The sequence below is a fragment of the Salmo trutta genome, chromosome 39 (assembly GCF_901001165.1).
Source record: "Salmo trutta chromosome 39, fSalTru1.1, whole genome shotgun sequence".
Lineage (NCBI taxonomy): Eukaryota > Metazoa > Chordata > Actinopteri > Salmoniformes > Salmonidae > Salmo > Salmo trutta.
Window position 1 is genome coordinate 5443078 of NC_042995.1, and position 16612 is coordinate 5459689.

Sequence of the window (16612 nt, forward strand, 5' to 3'; positions counted from 1 at the left end):
TCTTAACACTGTGTTGTATGGAGCTGAATCTCTCTTAGCACTGTGTTGTATGGAGCTGAATCTCTCTTAACACTGTGTTGTATGGAGCTGAATCTCTCTTAGCACTGTGTTGTATGGAGCTGAATCTCTCTTAGCACTGTGTTGTATGGAGCTGAATCTCTCTTAGCACTGTGCTGTATGGAGCTGAATCTCTCTTAGCACTGTGTTGTATGGAGCTGAATCTCTCATAACACTGTGTTGTATGGAGCTGAATCTCTCTTAACACTGTGTTGTATGGAGCTGAATCTCTCTTAACACTGTGTTGTATGGAGCTGAATCTCTCTTAGCACTGTGTTGTATGGAGCTGAATCTCTCTTAGCACTGTGTTGTATGGAGCTGAATCTCTCTTAGCACTGTGTTGTATGGAGCTGAATCTCTCTTAGCACTGTGTTGTATGGAGCTGAATCTCTCTTAGCACTGTGTTGTATGGAGCTGAATCTCTCTTAGCACTGTGTTGTATGGAGCTGAATCTCTCTTAGCACTGTGTTGTATGGAGCTGAATCTCTCTTAGCACTGTGTTGTATGGAGCTGAATCTCTCTTAGCACTGTGTTGTATGGAGCTGAATCTCTCTTAGCACTGTGTTGTATGGAGCTGAATCTCTCTTAGCACTGTGTTGTATGGAGCTGAATCTCTCTTAGCACTGTGTTGTATGGAGCTGAATCTCTCTTAGCACTGTGTTGTACGGAGCTGAATCTCTCTTAGCACTGTGTTGTATGGAGCTGAATCTCTCTTAGCACTGTGTTGTACGGAGCTGAATCTCTCTTAGCACTGTGTTGTATGGAGCTGAATCTCTCTTAGCACTGTGTTGTACGGAGCTGAATCTCTCTTAGCACTGTGTTGTACGGAGCTGAATCTCTCTTAGCACTGTGTTGTATGGAGCTGAATACTAAATGCTTTCTTGGCGTACAGTATGCTGGAAGGCTGCGTGTTCCAACCTGTTGTAAGCCCACACGTCTGGGTGGTGGGAATTTATGCATTCCTTCACTTCTTTTTCATAGCAATCAGAATCCTCAAGCTTGGTTTTGCACAGGGAAAATGGATTTGAGTCAGGCAGTATACTGCCAGCTTGTCTACCCTATATTATACACCCAGATAGTTGGAGTTGTGTTCTTTGGGAGAGGAAGCCACTTGTGATGCAGCCAGATCTCTGCTAGGAGTGTGAATATACTGTGCTGTGGAAAGACTCCCCACGAGCAATGCCTTGCTCCACTAAACCCCAGATGAGACACTTTTTCTGGGGTGGGATTGAGAGAAAGGCAGGCTGGTTGGCTAGCTGTCTGGGGGTCTGGTTCTGCCTCAGTTCCTTCTAAGACCTCCTCGTGACTGGACAGATAAACCCCTCGCTGGACTCTCTCACCCTCTCCTCTACAATAGAGAACTTGTGGTACTTGTGTACCAGGCAAGGCATATTTGTTATGGTCAACTGAGACACACCTCTCTCTCCTCTCCTCTCCTTTGCTGCTTCTGGCTCCCATGCCAGAGGCATGTGTCCGTTATTCCCTTGGTCCAACGCCATGTATGGGTTTCCCCCCCCCCCTCTCGCTCCCACTTTCTCTCTGTCTCTCTCTCTCGCTCCCACTTTCTCTCTGTCTCTCTCTCTCGCTCCCACTTTCTCTCTGTCTCTCTCTCTCGCTCCCACTTTCTCTCTGTCTCTCTCTCTCGCTCCCACTTTCTCTCTGTCTCTCTCTCGCTCCCACTTTCTCTCTGTCTCTCTCTCTCGCTCCCACTTTCTCTCTGTCTCTCTCTCTCGCTCCCACTTTCTCTCTCTCTCTCTCTCTCCCTCCCACTTTCTCTCTGTCTCTCTCTCTCTCTCCCACTTTCTCTCTGTCTCTCTCTCTCTCTCCCACTTTCTCTCTCTCTCTCTCTCGCTCCCACTTTCTCTCTGTCTCTCTCTCTCGCTCCCACTTTCTCTCTCTCTCTCTCTCTCGCTCCCACTTTCTCTCTGTCTCTCTCTCTCTCTCCCACTTTCTCTCTGTCTCTCTCTCTCGCTCCCACTTTCTCTCTGTCTCTCTCTCGCTCCCACTTTCTCTCTGTCTCTCTCTCTCGCTCCCACTTTCTCTCTGTCTCTCTCTCTCGCTCCCACTTTCTCTCTGTCTCTCTCTCTCGCTCCCACTTTCTCTCTGTCTCTCTCTCTCGCTCCCACTTTCTCTCTCTCTCTCTCTCGCTCCCACTTTCTCTCTCTCTCTCTCTCTCGCTCCCACTTTCTCTCTGTCTCTCTCTCTCGCTCCCACTTTCTCTCTGTCTCTCTCTCTCGCTCCCACTTTCTCTCTCTCTCTCTCTCTCGCTCCCACTTTCTCTCTCTCTCTCTCTCTCGCTCCCACTTTCTCTCTGTCTCTCTCTCTCGCTCCCACTTTCTCTCTCTCTCTCTCTCTCGCTCCCACTTTCTCTCTCTCTCTCTCTCTCGTTCCCACTTTCTCTCTCTCTCTCTCTCTCGCTCCCACTTTCTCTCTGTCTCTCTCTCTCGCTCCCACTTTCTCTCTGTCTCTCTCTCTCGCTCCCACTTTCTCTCTCTCGCTCTCTCTCGCTCCCACTTTCTCTCTCTCTCTCTCTCTCTCTCTCTCTCCCTAACCAGCACAGAGCCAGAGTGACTCAACAAAACAATATCATTTTACAGGCTTTGGACCTTAAAACAGAGAGAGAAAAGCACTAAGATGGCTGTATAACAGACGCGTCTGGCATGGCTTTGAAAAGTGTGCATGCGGGTACCTGTCTGAGTGGGTCCTAAGCCCAGTAGATCCATATTAGTCCAGTCTGAGTGGGTCCTAAGCCCAGTAGATCCATATTAGGCCAGTCTGAGTGGGTCCTAAGCCCAGTAGAACTATATTAGTCCAGTCTGAGTGCGTCCTAAGCCCAGTAGATCCATATTAGTCCAGTCTGAGTGGGTCCTAAGCCCAGTAGATCTATATTAGTCCAGTCTGAGTGGGTCCTAAGCCCAGTAGATCTATATTAGTCCAGTCTGAGTGGGTCCTAAGCCCAGTAGATCCATATTAGTCCAGTCTGAGTGGGGTCCTAAGCCCAGTAGATCCATATTAGTCCAGTCTGAATGGGTCCTAAGCCCAGTAGATCCATATTAGTCCAGTCTGAGTGGGTCCTAAGCCCAGTAGATCTATATTAGTCCAGTCTGAGTGGGTCCTAAGCCCAGTAGATCCATATTAGTCCAGTCTGAGTGGGTCCTAAGCCCAGTAGATCTATATTAGTCCAGTCTGAGTGGGTCCTATGCCCAGTAGATCTATATTAGTCCAGTCTGAGTGGGTCCTAAGCCCAGTAGATCTATATTAGTCCAGTCTGAGTGGGTCCTAAGCCCAGTAGGTCCATATTAGTCCAGTCAGAGTGGGTCCTAAGCCCAGTGGATCTATATTAGTCCAGTCTGAGTGGGTCCTAAGCCCAGTAGAGCCATATTAGTCCAGTCTGAGTGGGTCCTAATCCCAGTAGATCTATATTAGTATAGTTTTAGTGGGTTCTAAGCCCAGTAGATCCATATTAGTCCAGTCAGAGTGGGTCCTAAGCCCAGTGGATCTATATTAGTCCAGTCTGAGTGGGTCCTAAGCCCAGTAGAGCCATATTAGTCCAGTCTGAGTGGGTCCTAAGCCCAGTAGATCTATATTAGTCCAGTCTTAGTGGGTTCTAAGCCCAGTAGATCCATATTTGTCCAGTCTGAGTGGGTCCTAAGCCCAGTAGATCCATATTAGTCCAGTCTGAGTGGGTCCTAAGCCCAGTAGATACATATTAGTCCAGTCTGAGTTGGTCCTAAGCCCAGTAGATCCATATTAGTCCAGTCTGGGACTCTGATTCCCCCTGCCATATATGGATGCATCTGGTTGGGTATTGTTCACTAGGTTCCATAGCGATGTAGTCAGAATGAGCATTGAGGCTAAATTGAGGAGATGACGCAGATTAGCTTTGAGTTGGTGTGAATGTTTTTTGAGGGGGGAGTTGATTCATTTGGTTTTATCTGTTTGTCTCTCGAGCTGTCAGGCTGTTTTTGTCTGTCTGTCTGTCTGTCTGTCTGTCTGTCTGTCTGTCTGTCTGTCTGTCTGTCTGTCTGTCTGTCTGTCTGTTTTTACCCCCATATCTGTATGTATGCATGTCTGTCTGTATGTCTGTCTCTTTATCTATTTTGGTCCCTTCTCTCTCTTTTTCTCTCAGTCTGTCTTTTTTAATATGCCTGTCCGTCTCTCATAAAAACCTACGCCTGTGCACTTTCCGAGGCCTGACCTTTTAGAGAGGACGCCACATCTACTTCACTGGGATGGCTGAAGGTCTGAGCACCACAGTGTTGAGCCACATCTCCTTCACTGGGGTGGCTGAAGACCTGAGCACCACAGTGCTGAGCAACATCTCCTTCACTGGGATGGCTGAAGGCCTGAGTACCACAGTGCTGAGCCACATCTCCTTCACTGGTATGGCTGAAGGCCTGAGTACCACAGTGTTGAGCCACATTTCCTTCACTGGGATGGCTGAAGGCCTGAGTACCACAGTGCTGAGCCACATTTCCTTCACTGGGATGGCTGAAGGCCTGAGTACCACAGTGCTGAGCCACATCTCCTTCACTGGGATGGCTGAAGGCCTGAGTACCACAGTGCTGAGCCACATCTCCTTCACTGGGATGGCTGAAGGCCTGAGTACCACAGTGTTGAGCCACATTTCCTTCACTGGGATGGCTGAAGGCCTGAGTACCACAGTGCTGAGCCACATTTCCTTCACTGGGATGGCTGAAGGCCTGAGTACCACAGTGCTGAGCCACATCTCCTTCACTGGGATGGCTGAAGGCGTGAGTACCACAGTGCTGAGCCACATCTCCTTCACCGGGATGGCTGAAGGCCTGAGTACCACGGTGCTGAGCCACATCTCCTTCACTGGGATGGCTGAAGGCCTGAGTACCACAGTGCTGAGCCACATCTCCTTCAGTGGGATGGCTGAAGGCCTGATCACCACGGTGCTGAGCCACATCTCCTTCAGTGGGATGGCTGAAGGCCTGATCACCATGGTGCTGAGCCACATCTCTTTCAGTGGGATGGCTGAGTACCACGGTGCTGAGCCACATCTCCTTCACTGGGATGGCAGAGTTACACGGTGCTTAGCCACATCTCCTTCAATGGGATGGCTGAGTACCACGGTGCTGAGCCACATCTCCTTCAGTGGGATGGCTGAGTACCACGGTGCTGAGTCACATCTCCTTCACTGGGATGGCTGAGTACCACGGTGCTGAGCCACATCTCCTTCAGTGGGATGGCTGAGTACCACGGTGCTGAGTCACATCTCCTTCACTGGGATGGCTGAGTACCACGGTGCTGAGCCACATCTCCTTCACTGGGATGGCTGAGTACCGCAGTGCTGAGCCACATCTCCTTCACTGGGATGGCTGAGTACCACGGTGCTGAGCCACATCTCCTTCAGTGGGATGGCTGAGTACCACGGTGCTGAGCGGTGCTGAGAACTGTTTGCTGTCAGCTGTGAATGAAGGAAGACGGCTCCTCAGACTGACAGTGATATATCTTTGTCAGTCACAGCTCCAGTTAGTAGGTATAGAGGGTTTAAACAGCACACATTAACTGACTCTATGAGGGGGCCCCTGGGGGCCCGACCTTAGTATCATACATTTTAGAGACACAGGCACACACACATTAACGTACACACACATATTAACGCACACACACACACACAAACTCTTTTCATTTTCTCTCTCTGTCTCTCATGTACGCCCCCCCCATCCAGACCCATAGTAGTTCCAGTGTAATATGTGGATTCACTGGGATCTGCTAGGATAGATAAATCTGGATTTAGTCAAACAAATGTCAGCCCACCGGAGTTTGTTATGCACTCTCCCCGTTGCTATAGCAACCAAGAAATCCTCCAAAAGTCACCCGTTGCTTTTAGGAGTTTTTCCTATGGGTGCTGATGATCTTCTGTAACCGTTTAGGCAATAATATCCAGACAGCATACCTATATATACGTGGAGGGAATGTCAGCCTATCATCAGAACAATGATTCTATTGCCAATCATTAACACGGCATCCTTTGGTGACAGTTTCATGATGACTGAAGTAATGATGAGAAACAACGAAGGCCTTGTCACTTAAACGTGGTACCGTATGTTCTAACGTCCGTCATCGTTCCTCTAAAACATGTCATCTAGCCTCCCTCTGTCTCCTCAGATCAGTATTATACACAGCAGACGGTTGGTCTGGGAGTGCACCAAAACGTGCTCTGTGAAAGTTTCCAGGACATTCGTTAGGTTGCCGCAATTCTTCTCATAACACAAAAACTGTCCAGTTGTGTTGATGATTTGTAGAAAACGTTCGCCTGATGTTGCAAGAACGTTCCCAGAACATTGCTCTCACATTTTGTTGCAGCTGTGTGTTCTAAATACATTACTGGTACATTGTGTTATTACATTACCTGGAAACCTAATGACAACGTTTGGGGAATGTTCTGTGGTGGTTGTTACAGATGTTGTGCACAACATTTTTGGGAATGTTAGGAGAACATTTCAAGGATATTTAATTTAAAACATTTCCTGAATGTTTTTGAATGTTTTTTGGATGTTATTATCCTAATGTTAGATAATACCGTAACTTAGAGTTAGACAGGGCTTAACACACAGAGCCTGTAGAGTTAGACAGGGCTTAACACACAGAGCATGTAGAGTTAGACAGGGCTTAACACACAGAGCCTGTAGAGTTAGACAGGGCTTAGCACACAGAGCCTGTAGAGTTAGACAGGGCTTAACACAGAGCCTGTAGAGTTAGACAGGGCTTAGCACACAGAGCCTGTAGAGTTAGACAGGGCTTAACACACAGAGCCTGTAGAGTTAGACAGAGCTTAACACACAGAGCCTGTAGAGTTAGACAGGGCTTAACACACAGAGCCTGTAGAGTTAGACAGGGCTTAACACACAGAGCCTGTAGAGTTAGACAGGGCTTAACACACAGTGCCTGTAGAGTTAAACAGGGCTTAGCACACAGAGCCTGTAGAGTTAGGCAGGGCTTAGCACACAGAGCCTGTAGAGTTAGACAGGGCTTAACACACAGAGCCTGTAGAGTTAGACAGGGCTTAACACACAGAGCCTGTAGAGTTAGACAGGGCTTAACACACAGAGCCTGTAGAGTTAGACAGGGCTTAGCACACAGAGCCTGTAGAGTTAGACAGGGCTTAACACACAGAGCCTGTAGAGTTAGACAGGGCTTAACACACAGAGCCTGTAGAGTTAGACAGGGCTTAAAACACAGAGCCTGTAGAGTTAGACAGGGCTTAACACACAGAGCCTGTAGAGTTAGACAGGGCTTAACACACAGAGCCTGTAGAGTTAGACAGGGCTTAACACACAGAGCCTGTAGAGTTAGACAGGGCTTAACACACAGAGCCTGTAGAGTTAGACAGGGCTTAACACACAGAGCCTGTAGAGTTAGACAGGGCTTAGCACACAGAGCCTGTAGAGTTAGACAGGGCTTAACACACAGAACCTGTAGAGTTAGACAGGGCTTAACACACAGAGCCTGTAGAGTTAGACAGGGCTTAACACACAGAGCCTGTAGAGTTAGACAGGGCTTAACACACAGAGCCTGTAGAGTTAGACAGGGCTTAACACACAGAGCCTGTAGAGTTAGACAGGGCTTAACACACAGAGCACGTTGGATGGGTTACAGCCTGCCACGTTTTTCTCTTGTATTCTTCTCTCGTTTTCTCTCGTATTCTCTCTCTCCCTTTCTCCCTGTCATTCACTCTCTCCTCGCTTCTCTCTCTCTCGCTTCTCTCTCTCGCTCTCGGCTTGGCTATGATTTAAAGGGAAAATTCACTCAAAAACTATATATATATCTTTTTTTTCATTAGTTCACTGTTGATACAGTCCCAAAATGTTTTGCATGTCAGCAGTCAAGTTGTCAAGATATTGGACTGAATATAAAAGACATCATCATGATGACGTGGCCGCTTAACAAAAATATGTTTTTTTGATTTTCACTTTAACCATATAGCCATAATCAGTAGTGAGGTGTAACGGAACAACACTGACTGGAGTTTGTAATTAGTCTGTCAATTAGGGATCAGTCTCTCAATAACACACTGATTACCAGGGCTTCCTTCCTCTGTGTGTCTGCTGTCCACTGATACTGTCATCTCACTGCTCACAAACATCCGCTGACAGTCACGCACACACACGTATAAGCACACACACACACACGTAAGCAAGCAAGCAAGCACACACACACACGTATAAGCACGCACGCACGCACGCACACACACACACACACACACACACACACGTAAGCAAGCAAGCAAGCAGACACACACACACGCACACACAATCACTGCCCATCATTCATGTTGCTGTTCGCCTGGAAAACATCCTGTTGACGTGACGGAAAAAGAACATTCTAGATTTAGGGAAGAAACAGGGAAACAGAGACCCAAAACATTTTTGTCTGGACCATGCCCGTGATATCTAACTAACTCAGTAGTGATTCTATGAAGATACATAACTGAGTTGTGTGACAGCAGGACTTTCAGTGTTACCTGAGAGCAGTACGATATGCAGTCGCTACCATAAAGACAATCGCTAAATCAATATAGATTACGCTGACTCACTATCAAATCAAATGAAATTGTATTCGTCACATGCTCCGAATACAACAGGTGTAGACCTTACAGTGCTTACGAGCCCTTAACCAACAATGCCGTTTTAAGAAAAATAAGTGTTATTGAAAGTATTTACTAAAATAAACTGAAGTAAAAAATGTAAAAATAGATGCTAACTGAGTTACGTGACATCACATTCTATTTGAGGACACACCAATATGAATGACATGATCATTCTCTCTTGAAAAATCCATGTTCTTCCCCTGATCGCCCCTGATCTGTTTTACACTTGATTTTCCCTTTCAAAAAATGTAGCAACCTCTAAAAACATTCATTATAATCCAGATAATATTTCACATTTCCTGTTGCTGCAGGATTATTTTCCTGCTGTTGCAAACTGGCTCAAATTAAGATCCTACGTCTGTACTTTCATTTGCGTTGTTGACAATAACTAAGTGCAGCTACTGAAAGTGACCTTTTTCTGATGTCAGGGTGTTAATCATGTGGTCTATTTGTCAGAAGCACAGTAGCTCGTTGCTTAACCCTGCGCCAGTAAAACTTCAATACAATAAGATTTACTGTTCTGTTTCTTCCCTCCCTCCCTCCCTCCCTCCCTCCCTCCCTCCCTCCCTCCCTCCCTCCCTCCCTCCCTTTGTCTGTTCTGTTTATTCTCCTGTGTGTGATGGTGTGTGATGGTGTGTGATGGTGTGTGATGGTGTGTGATGGTGTGTGATGGTGTGTGATGGTGTGTGATGGTGTGTGATGGTGTGTGATGGTGTGTGAGGGTGTGTGATGGTGTGTGATGGTGTGTGATGGTGTGTGATGGTGTGTGAGGGTGTGTGAGGGTGTGTGATGGTGTGTGATGGTGTGTGATGGTGTGTGATGGTGTGTGATGGTGTGTGATGGTGTGTGATGGTGTGTGAGGGTGTGTGAGGGTGTGTGATGGTGTGTGAGGGTGTGTGATGGTGTGTGAGGGTGTGTGATGGTGTGTGAGGGTGTGTGATAGTGTGTGAGGGTGTGTGATGGTGTGTGATGGTGTGTGAGGGTGTGTGATGGTGTGTGAGGGTGTGTGATGGTGTGTGATGGTGTGTGATGTGTTTTGGTTCTGCAGTGAACACCACTAATCCTATTATTCCAGCCTGAGCTTCATTAGGACCTGAGGCAGATAGAGTGACTTTTAAACCAATGACTCTCTCTCTCTCTCAGCTGTACTCACTGACATTATAACCCCTGACTGCACTGTGTGTGTGTGTGTGTGTGTGTGTGTGTGTGTGTGTGTGTGTGTGGAGGATGGGGGATACAGTATGCATTAGTGCATGTGTCTCATACAGTGATGGAGTCATTGAGCAATTTAACTAGTCTATGAACCAAGGATTTTCCTAACAGTATTATAATGCCTGTACTCAATTACACACATACCACCATATAGTCAGTACTCAATTACACATGTACCATTATATAGTCAGTACTCAATTACACACATACCACCATATAGTCAGTACTCAATTACACATGTACCATTATATAGTCAGTACTCAATTACACACATACCACCATATAGTCAGTACTCAATTACACATGTACCATTATATAGTCAGTACTCAATTACACACATACCACCATATAGTCAGTACTCAATTACACATGTACCATTATATAGTCAGTACTCAATTATACATGTACCATTATATAGTCAGTTCTCAATTACACACATACCGTTATATAGTCAGTACTCAATTACACATATACCATTATATAGTCAGTACTCAATTACACACATACCATTATATAGTCAGTACTCAATTACACACACACAATTATATAGACAGTACTCAATTACACACATACCATTATATAGTCATTACTCAATTACACACATACCATTATATAATCAGGTCATCTATAAGTCTTTGCTACGTAAAGTCCCGCCTTATCTCAGCTCACTGGTCACCATAGCAACACCCACCTGTAGCACGCGCTCCAGCAGGTATATTTCACTGGTCATCCCCAAAGCCAACACTTCCTTTGGCCGCCTTTCCTTCCAGTTCTCTGCTGCCAATGACTGGAACGAACTGCAAAAATCACTGAAGCTGGAGACTTATCTCTCTCTCTAACTTTAAGCATCAGCTGTCAGAACAGCTTACCGATCACTGTGCCTGTACACAGCCATTATATAGTCAGTACTCAAATTACACACATACCATTATGTAGTCAGTACTCAAATTACACACATACCATTATATAGTCAGTACTCAATTCAATCTCCTTGATATGGCATCGGTATGCTCCTCCTTGTTCTTACTGTTTGATATCAATGTCATCAGAATTGTGTGCCAGGTTTGATCAAATCTAGACCTCTATCACATGATAGTCATAGTTGTGTGAGGAAGGGGTGAAGGTAGTTCAGCCACCAGACAGTATTTTCCCAACAGTTTACTTGTATTCTTTATTTTTCTTATTCTCTTAGCCTATTTCTGTGAGGTCCCGAGTGACTTGGCAAACACTGTACTATTCAAGAGACGTGTCAAACCTCTCTCTCTCTCTCTCGCTCTCTCTCTCACTCTCTCTTTCCCTCAACCTCCCGCCCAAAATGTGCGATAGATAGATAGATATATATAGACAGATAGACAGACAGATAGATAGATAGATGATTCTGAGATTCATGTCCTAACCTGATCCTCTGTCTCTGTCTCTACAGGTCCTCGCAGATGCATGTGTGGCACCTACCGGATCACCTACCAAGCCGGTGTGTACACAATGTGTGTGTGGTATCCTAACCTTTATGCTAAACTGACCATAGATCAGTGTCTAAGGTCTAACTTCACCCTACCCCCCTTTAGGTACAGACAGACACTCACATGGCCTGTCACTGCAGCCTCTCTGCCTGTCTTTGTCTGTCTGAATGTTAGTACCTGTCTGCCTGTCTCTCTCTGTCTGTATGTTAGTACCTGTCTGCCTGTCTCTGTCTGTCTGTCTGTCTGTCTGTCTGTCTGTCTGTCTGTCTGTCTGTCTGTCTGTCTGTCTGTCTGTCTGTCTGTCTGTCTGTCTGTATGTATGTATGTATGTATGTCTGTATGTTAGTACCTGTCTGCTTGTCTCTGTCTGTCTGTATGTTAGTACCTGTCTGTCTGTCTGTCTGTCTGTCTGTCTGTCTGTCTGTCTGTCTGTCTGTCTGTCTGTACGTTAGTGTCTGTCTGTACGTTAGTGTCTGTCTGTCTGTCTGTCTGTCTGTCTGTCTGTCTGTCTGTCTGTCTGTCTGTCTGTCTGTCCGTTAGTACCTGTCTGCCTGTCTCTGTCTGTCTGTCTGCCTGTCTCTGTCTGTCTGTACGTTAGTACCTGTCGGTCTGTACGTTAGTACCTGTGTCATTCACTGACAGGAAAATAGCCATTCCCACGTACTGTAATCATTCAAACTGCTGTATAAAGATGGGCAGGTTATTGGGCCTTTTCAATTACTAAAGCTGTGTATGGCCTTTCTAATTTGACTGGCTCTGCTCTTTAACTACATTCAGGGCCGAGAGTTCCATAATGATATGCTGTCTTTATGATTAAATCTGTCTATTGGCTAGTGGTTAAGATCACCATCATTTGAGTGGTTGGTTAGAGGGGTAATCTCTACACAGGGTCACATACAGAGTGGTTGGTTAGGGGGTAATCTCTACACAGGGTCACATACAGAGTGGTTGGTTAGGGGGGTAATCTCTACACAGGGTCACATACAGAGTGGTTGGTTAGGGGGTAATCTCTACACAGGGTCACATACAGAGTGGTTGGTTAGGGGGTCATCTCTACACAGGGTCACATACGAAGTGGTTGGTTAGGGGGTCATCTCTACACAGGGTCACATACAGAGTGGTTGGTTAGGGGGTCATCTCTACACAGGGTCACATACGAAGTGGTTGGTTAGGGGGTAATCTCTACACAGGGTCACATACAGAGTGGTTGGTTAGGGGGTCATCTCTACACAGGGTCACATACGAAGTGGTTGGTTAGGGGGTCATCTCTACACAGGGTCACATACAGAGTGGTTGGTTAGGGGGTAATCTCTACACAGGGTCACATACAGAGTGGTTGGTTAGGGGGTAATCTCTACACAGGGTCACATACAGAGTGGTTGGTTAGGGTGTAATCTCTACACAGGGTCACATACAGAGTGGTTGGTTAGGGGGGTAATCTCTACACAGGGTCACATACAGAGTGGTTGGTTAGGGGGTAATCTCTACACAGGGTCACATACAGAGTGGTTGGTTAGGGGGTAATCTCTACACAGGGTCACATACAGAGTGGTTGGTTAGGGGGGTAATCTCTACACAGGGTCACATACAGAGTGGTTGGTTAGGGGGGTAATCTCTACACAGGGTCACATACAGAGTGGTTGGTTAGGGGGGTAATCTCTACACAGGGTCAACTACAGAGTGGTTGGTTAGGGGGTAATCTCTACACAGGGTCACATACAGAGTGGTTGGTTAGGGGGTAATCTCTACACAGGGTCACATACAGAGTCGTTGGTTAGGGGGTCATCTCTACACAGGGTCACATACAGAGTGGTTGGTTAGGGGGTAATCTCTACACAGGGGCACATACAGAGTGGTTGGTTAGGGGGTAATCTCTACACAGGGTCACATACAGAGTCGTTGGTTAGGGGGTCATCTCTACACAGGGTCACATACAGAGTGGTTGGTTAGGGGGTAATCTCTACACAGGGGCACATACAGAGTGGTTGGTTAGGGGGTAATCTCTACACAGGGTCACATACAGAGTGGTTGGTTAGGGGGTCATCTCTACACAGGGTCACATACAGAGTGGTTGGTTAGGGGGGTAATCTCTACACAGGGTCACATACAGAGTGGTTGGTTAGGGGGGTAATCTCTACACAGGGTCACATACAGAGTGGTTGGTTAGGGGGTAATCTCTACACAGGGTCACATACAGAGTGGTTGGTTAGGGGGTAATCTCTACACAGGGTCACATACAGAGTGGTTGGTTAGGGGGTAATCTCTACACGGTCACATACAGAGTGGTTGGTTAGGGGGTAATCTCTACACAGGGTCACATACAGAGTGGTTGGTTAGGGGGTCATCTCTACACAGGGTCACATACAGAGTGGTTGGTTAGGGGGTAATCTCTACACAGGGGCACATACAGAGTGGTTGGTTAGGGGGTCATCTCTACACAGGGTCACATACAGAGTGGTTGGTTGGGGGTAATCTCTACACAGGGTCACATACAGAGTGGTTGTTAGGGGGTCATCTCTACACAGGGTCACATACAGAGTGGTTGGTTAGGGGGTAATCTCTACACAGGGTCACATACAGAGTGGTTGGTTAGGGGGTCATCTCTACACGGGGTCACATACAGAGTGGTTGGTTAGGGGGTAATCTCTACACAGGGTCACATACAGAGTGGTTGGTTAGGGTGTAATCTCTACACAGGGTCACATACAGAGTGGTTGGTTAGGGGGGTAATCTCTACACAGGGTCACATACAGAGTGGTTGGTTAGGGGGTAATCTCTACACAGGGTCACATACAGAGTGGTTGGTTAGGGGGTCATCTCTACACAGGGTCACATACAGAGTGGTTGGTTAAGGGGTAATCTCTACTCAGGGTCACATATAGAGTGGTTGGTTAGGGGGTAATCTCTACACAGGGTCACATACAGAGTGGTTGGTTAGGGGGTCATCTCTACACAGGGTCACATACAGAGTGGTTGGTTAGGGGGTCATCTCTACACAGGGTCACATACAGAGTGGTTGGTTAGGGGGTCATCTCTACACAGGGTCACATACAGAGTGGTTGGTTAGGGGGTAATCTCTACACAGGGTCACATACAGAGTGGTTGGTTAGGGGGTAATCTCTACACAGGGTCACATACAGAGTGGTTGGTTAGGGGGTCATCTCTACACAGGGTCACATACAGAGTGGTTGGTTAGGGGGTAATCTCTACACAGGGTCACATACAGAGTGGTTGGTTAGGGGGACTGTCTTCTGACAGTCCATAGTAATGGAAGACCCCCATCTGTCGTTTAAAGTGTGTGTGTTATGTACGTATGAAGGTACACCAAACAGAGTTGTGACCCCAGGTTCTACTCACTCATGTCTATGTGACGTCCTGGGATTGTTCTGAGAATAATCACTCACAGGGTCAGAAGTTCATGTTCAACTCTGAAGTGTTTCACCTATTCTAGGGGCTATGTCCGTATAGTCTTGAAATGTCTTGAATGGCTTCCTTCCCTCTGTCCTTCCTTCCTTCCCTCCCTCCTTTAGCCGTCCACTGATCCTCCTTGGGTGAGATGAGAGAAATAAAAAGCGGTGTAATGCTACTTTTTGTCCCCTAGAGGGTGCTCTAGTCCACAGCACCTTGTCTTGCGTCAGGGAGGCAAAAAATAGTCTGGTGCTTTGACTTCATGACAAACCGTTTCTGCATTAAGCCACTTTGAGTGCCATGGTGAGGGGGTCGATTCCATTTCAGTGCAAGGAAGTAAACTGAAATGTACAAATTCTAATTCCATTTTGGTCTCCCAGAGAAGCGTTGGGAATTAGAACTGGAATTTCTGTTGACTTTCTGAATTGACTGAGTTGAAAAGGAATTGACCCCAACCCCTGGTCACGACCGAATGTTCTACTAATCCAAACAGTCCACACATTTGTGCTGATTCCCTGTGGACTGTGTCTGTTTTGACTCCCATGGCTTTTAAAACAGTGCTACAGATGTTTATTTTGAGCCTTCTGCATTTTTTCCCTCCCATGCCTTTTTAGCATGGTAGCATGCTTTCCCTAAAGATAGTTCTGTAGCTATGAGAGTGGGACACCATAAGACATGATACAAATGTAAACACTCAATAAACCTGCTCATTTCAATGGTTTGGAGTGGGTTTTTATGTTTTCATCATCATGTCCTGATGCCCACTTCTATGAGGAGCATGTTAGACTGATGGAGAGTTAACTGCTATCAATCTGTTTAAATATTGACTTACACACACTGTTTACTGATGCTTCTACACACACACTGTTTACTGATGCTTCTACACACACACTGTTTACTGATGCTTCTACACACACACTGTTTACTGATGCTTCTACACACACACTGTTTACTGATGCTTCTACACACACACTGTTTACTGATGCTTCTACACACACACTGTTTACTGATGCTTCTACACACACACTGTTTACTGATGCTTCTACACACACACTGTTTACTGATGCTTCTACACACACACTGTTTACTGATGCTTCTACACACACACTGTTTACTGATGCTTCTACACACACACTGTTTACTGATGCTTCTACACACACACTGTTTACTGATGCTTCTACACACACACTGTTTACTGATGCTTCTACACACACACTGTTTACTGATGCTTCTACACACACACTGTTTACTGATGCTTCTACACACACACTGTTTACTGATGCTTCTACACACACACTGTTTACTGATGCTTCTACACACACACTGTTTACTGATGCTTCTACACACACACTGTTTACTGATGCTTCTACACACACACTGTTTACTGATGCTTCTACACACACACTGTTTACTGATGCTTCTACACACACACTGTTTACTGATGCTTCTACACACACACACTGTTTACTGATGCTTCTACATACACACTGTTTACTGATGCTTCTACACACACACACTGTTTACTGATGCTTCTACACACACACTGTTTACTGATGCTTCTACACACACACACACACACACTTAAACTGATGCACACACACAGCAACAAATGATGTACGTTTTAGCAGTGAGTGTGTGTGTGTGCGTGCATGTGTGCATGCGTGCATGTGTGCATGTCTGTGTGTGTGTATGTGTGTGTGTGTGCAAATGTGAGCGAGTGTGTGTGTGTGTGTGTGTGTGTGTGTGTCTGTGTGTGTGTCTGTGTGTGTGTCTGTGTGTGTGTGTGAGCAGGCCCAAGGCCCTCATGTTCTCCTCTCAGGGTTAATGGAATGGCAGTGTGTCTCAGGTGGATCAT

General features: G+C 46.4%; 1 protein-coding gene across 5 annotated transcripts in view; it reads left to right on the forward strand.

Moving 5' to 3' along the window:
* LOC115179645 (tensin) overlaps positions 1–16612 on the forward strand; it is a 210765-nt gene that overhangs the window by 127181 nt on the left and 66972 nt on the right. For all 5 annotated transcript variants that reach the window (XM_029741292.1, XM_029741293.1, XM_029741294.1 and 2 more), the window contains exons 4-5: positions 11313–11360; positions 14880–14900. In XM_029741292.1, the coding sequence (XP_029597152.1) occupies positions 11313–11360; positions 14880–14900 (69 nt within the window). The remainder of the gene's footprint in view (positions 1–11312; positions 11361–14879; positions 14901–16612) is intronic.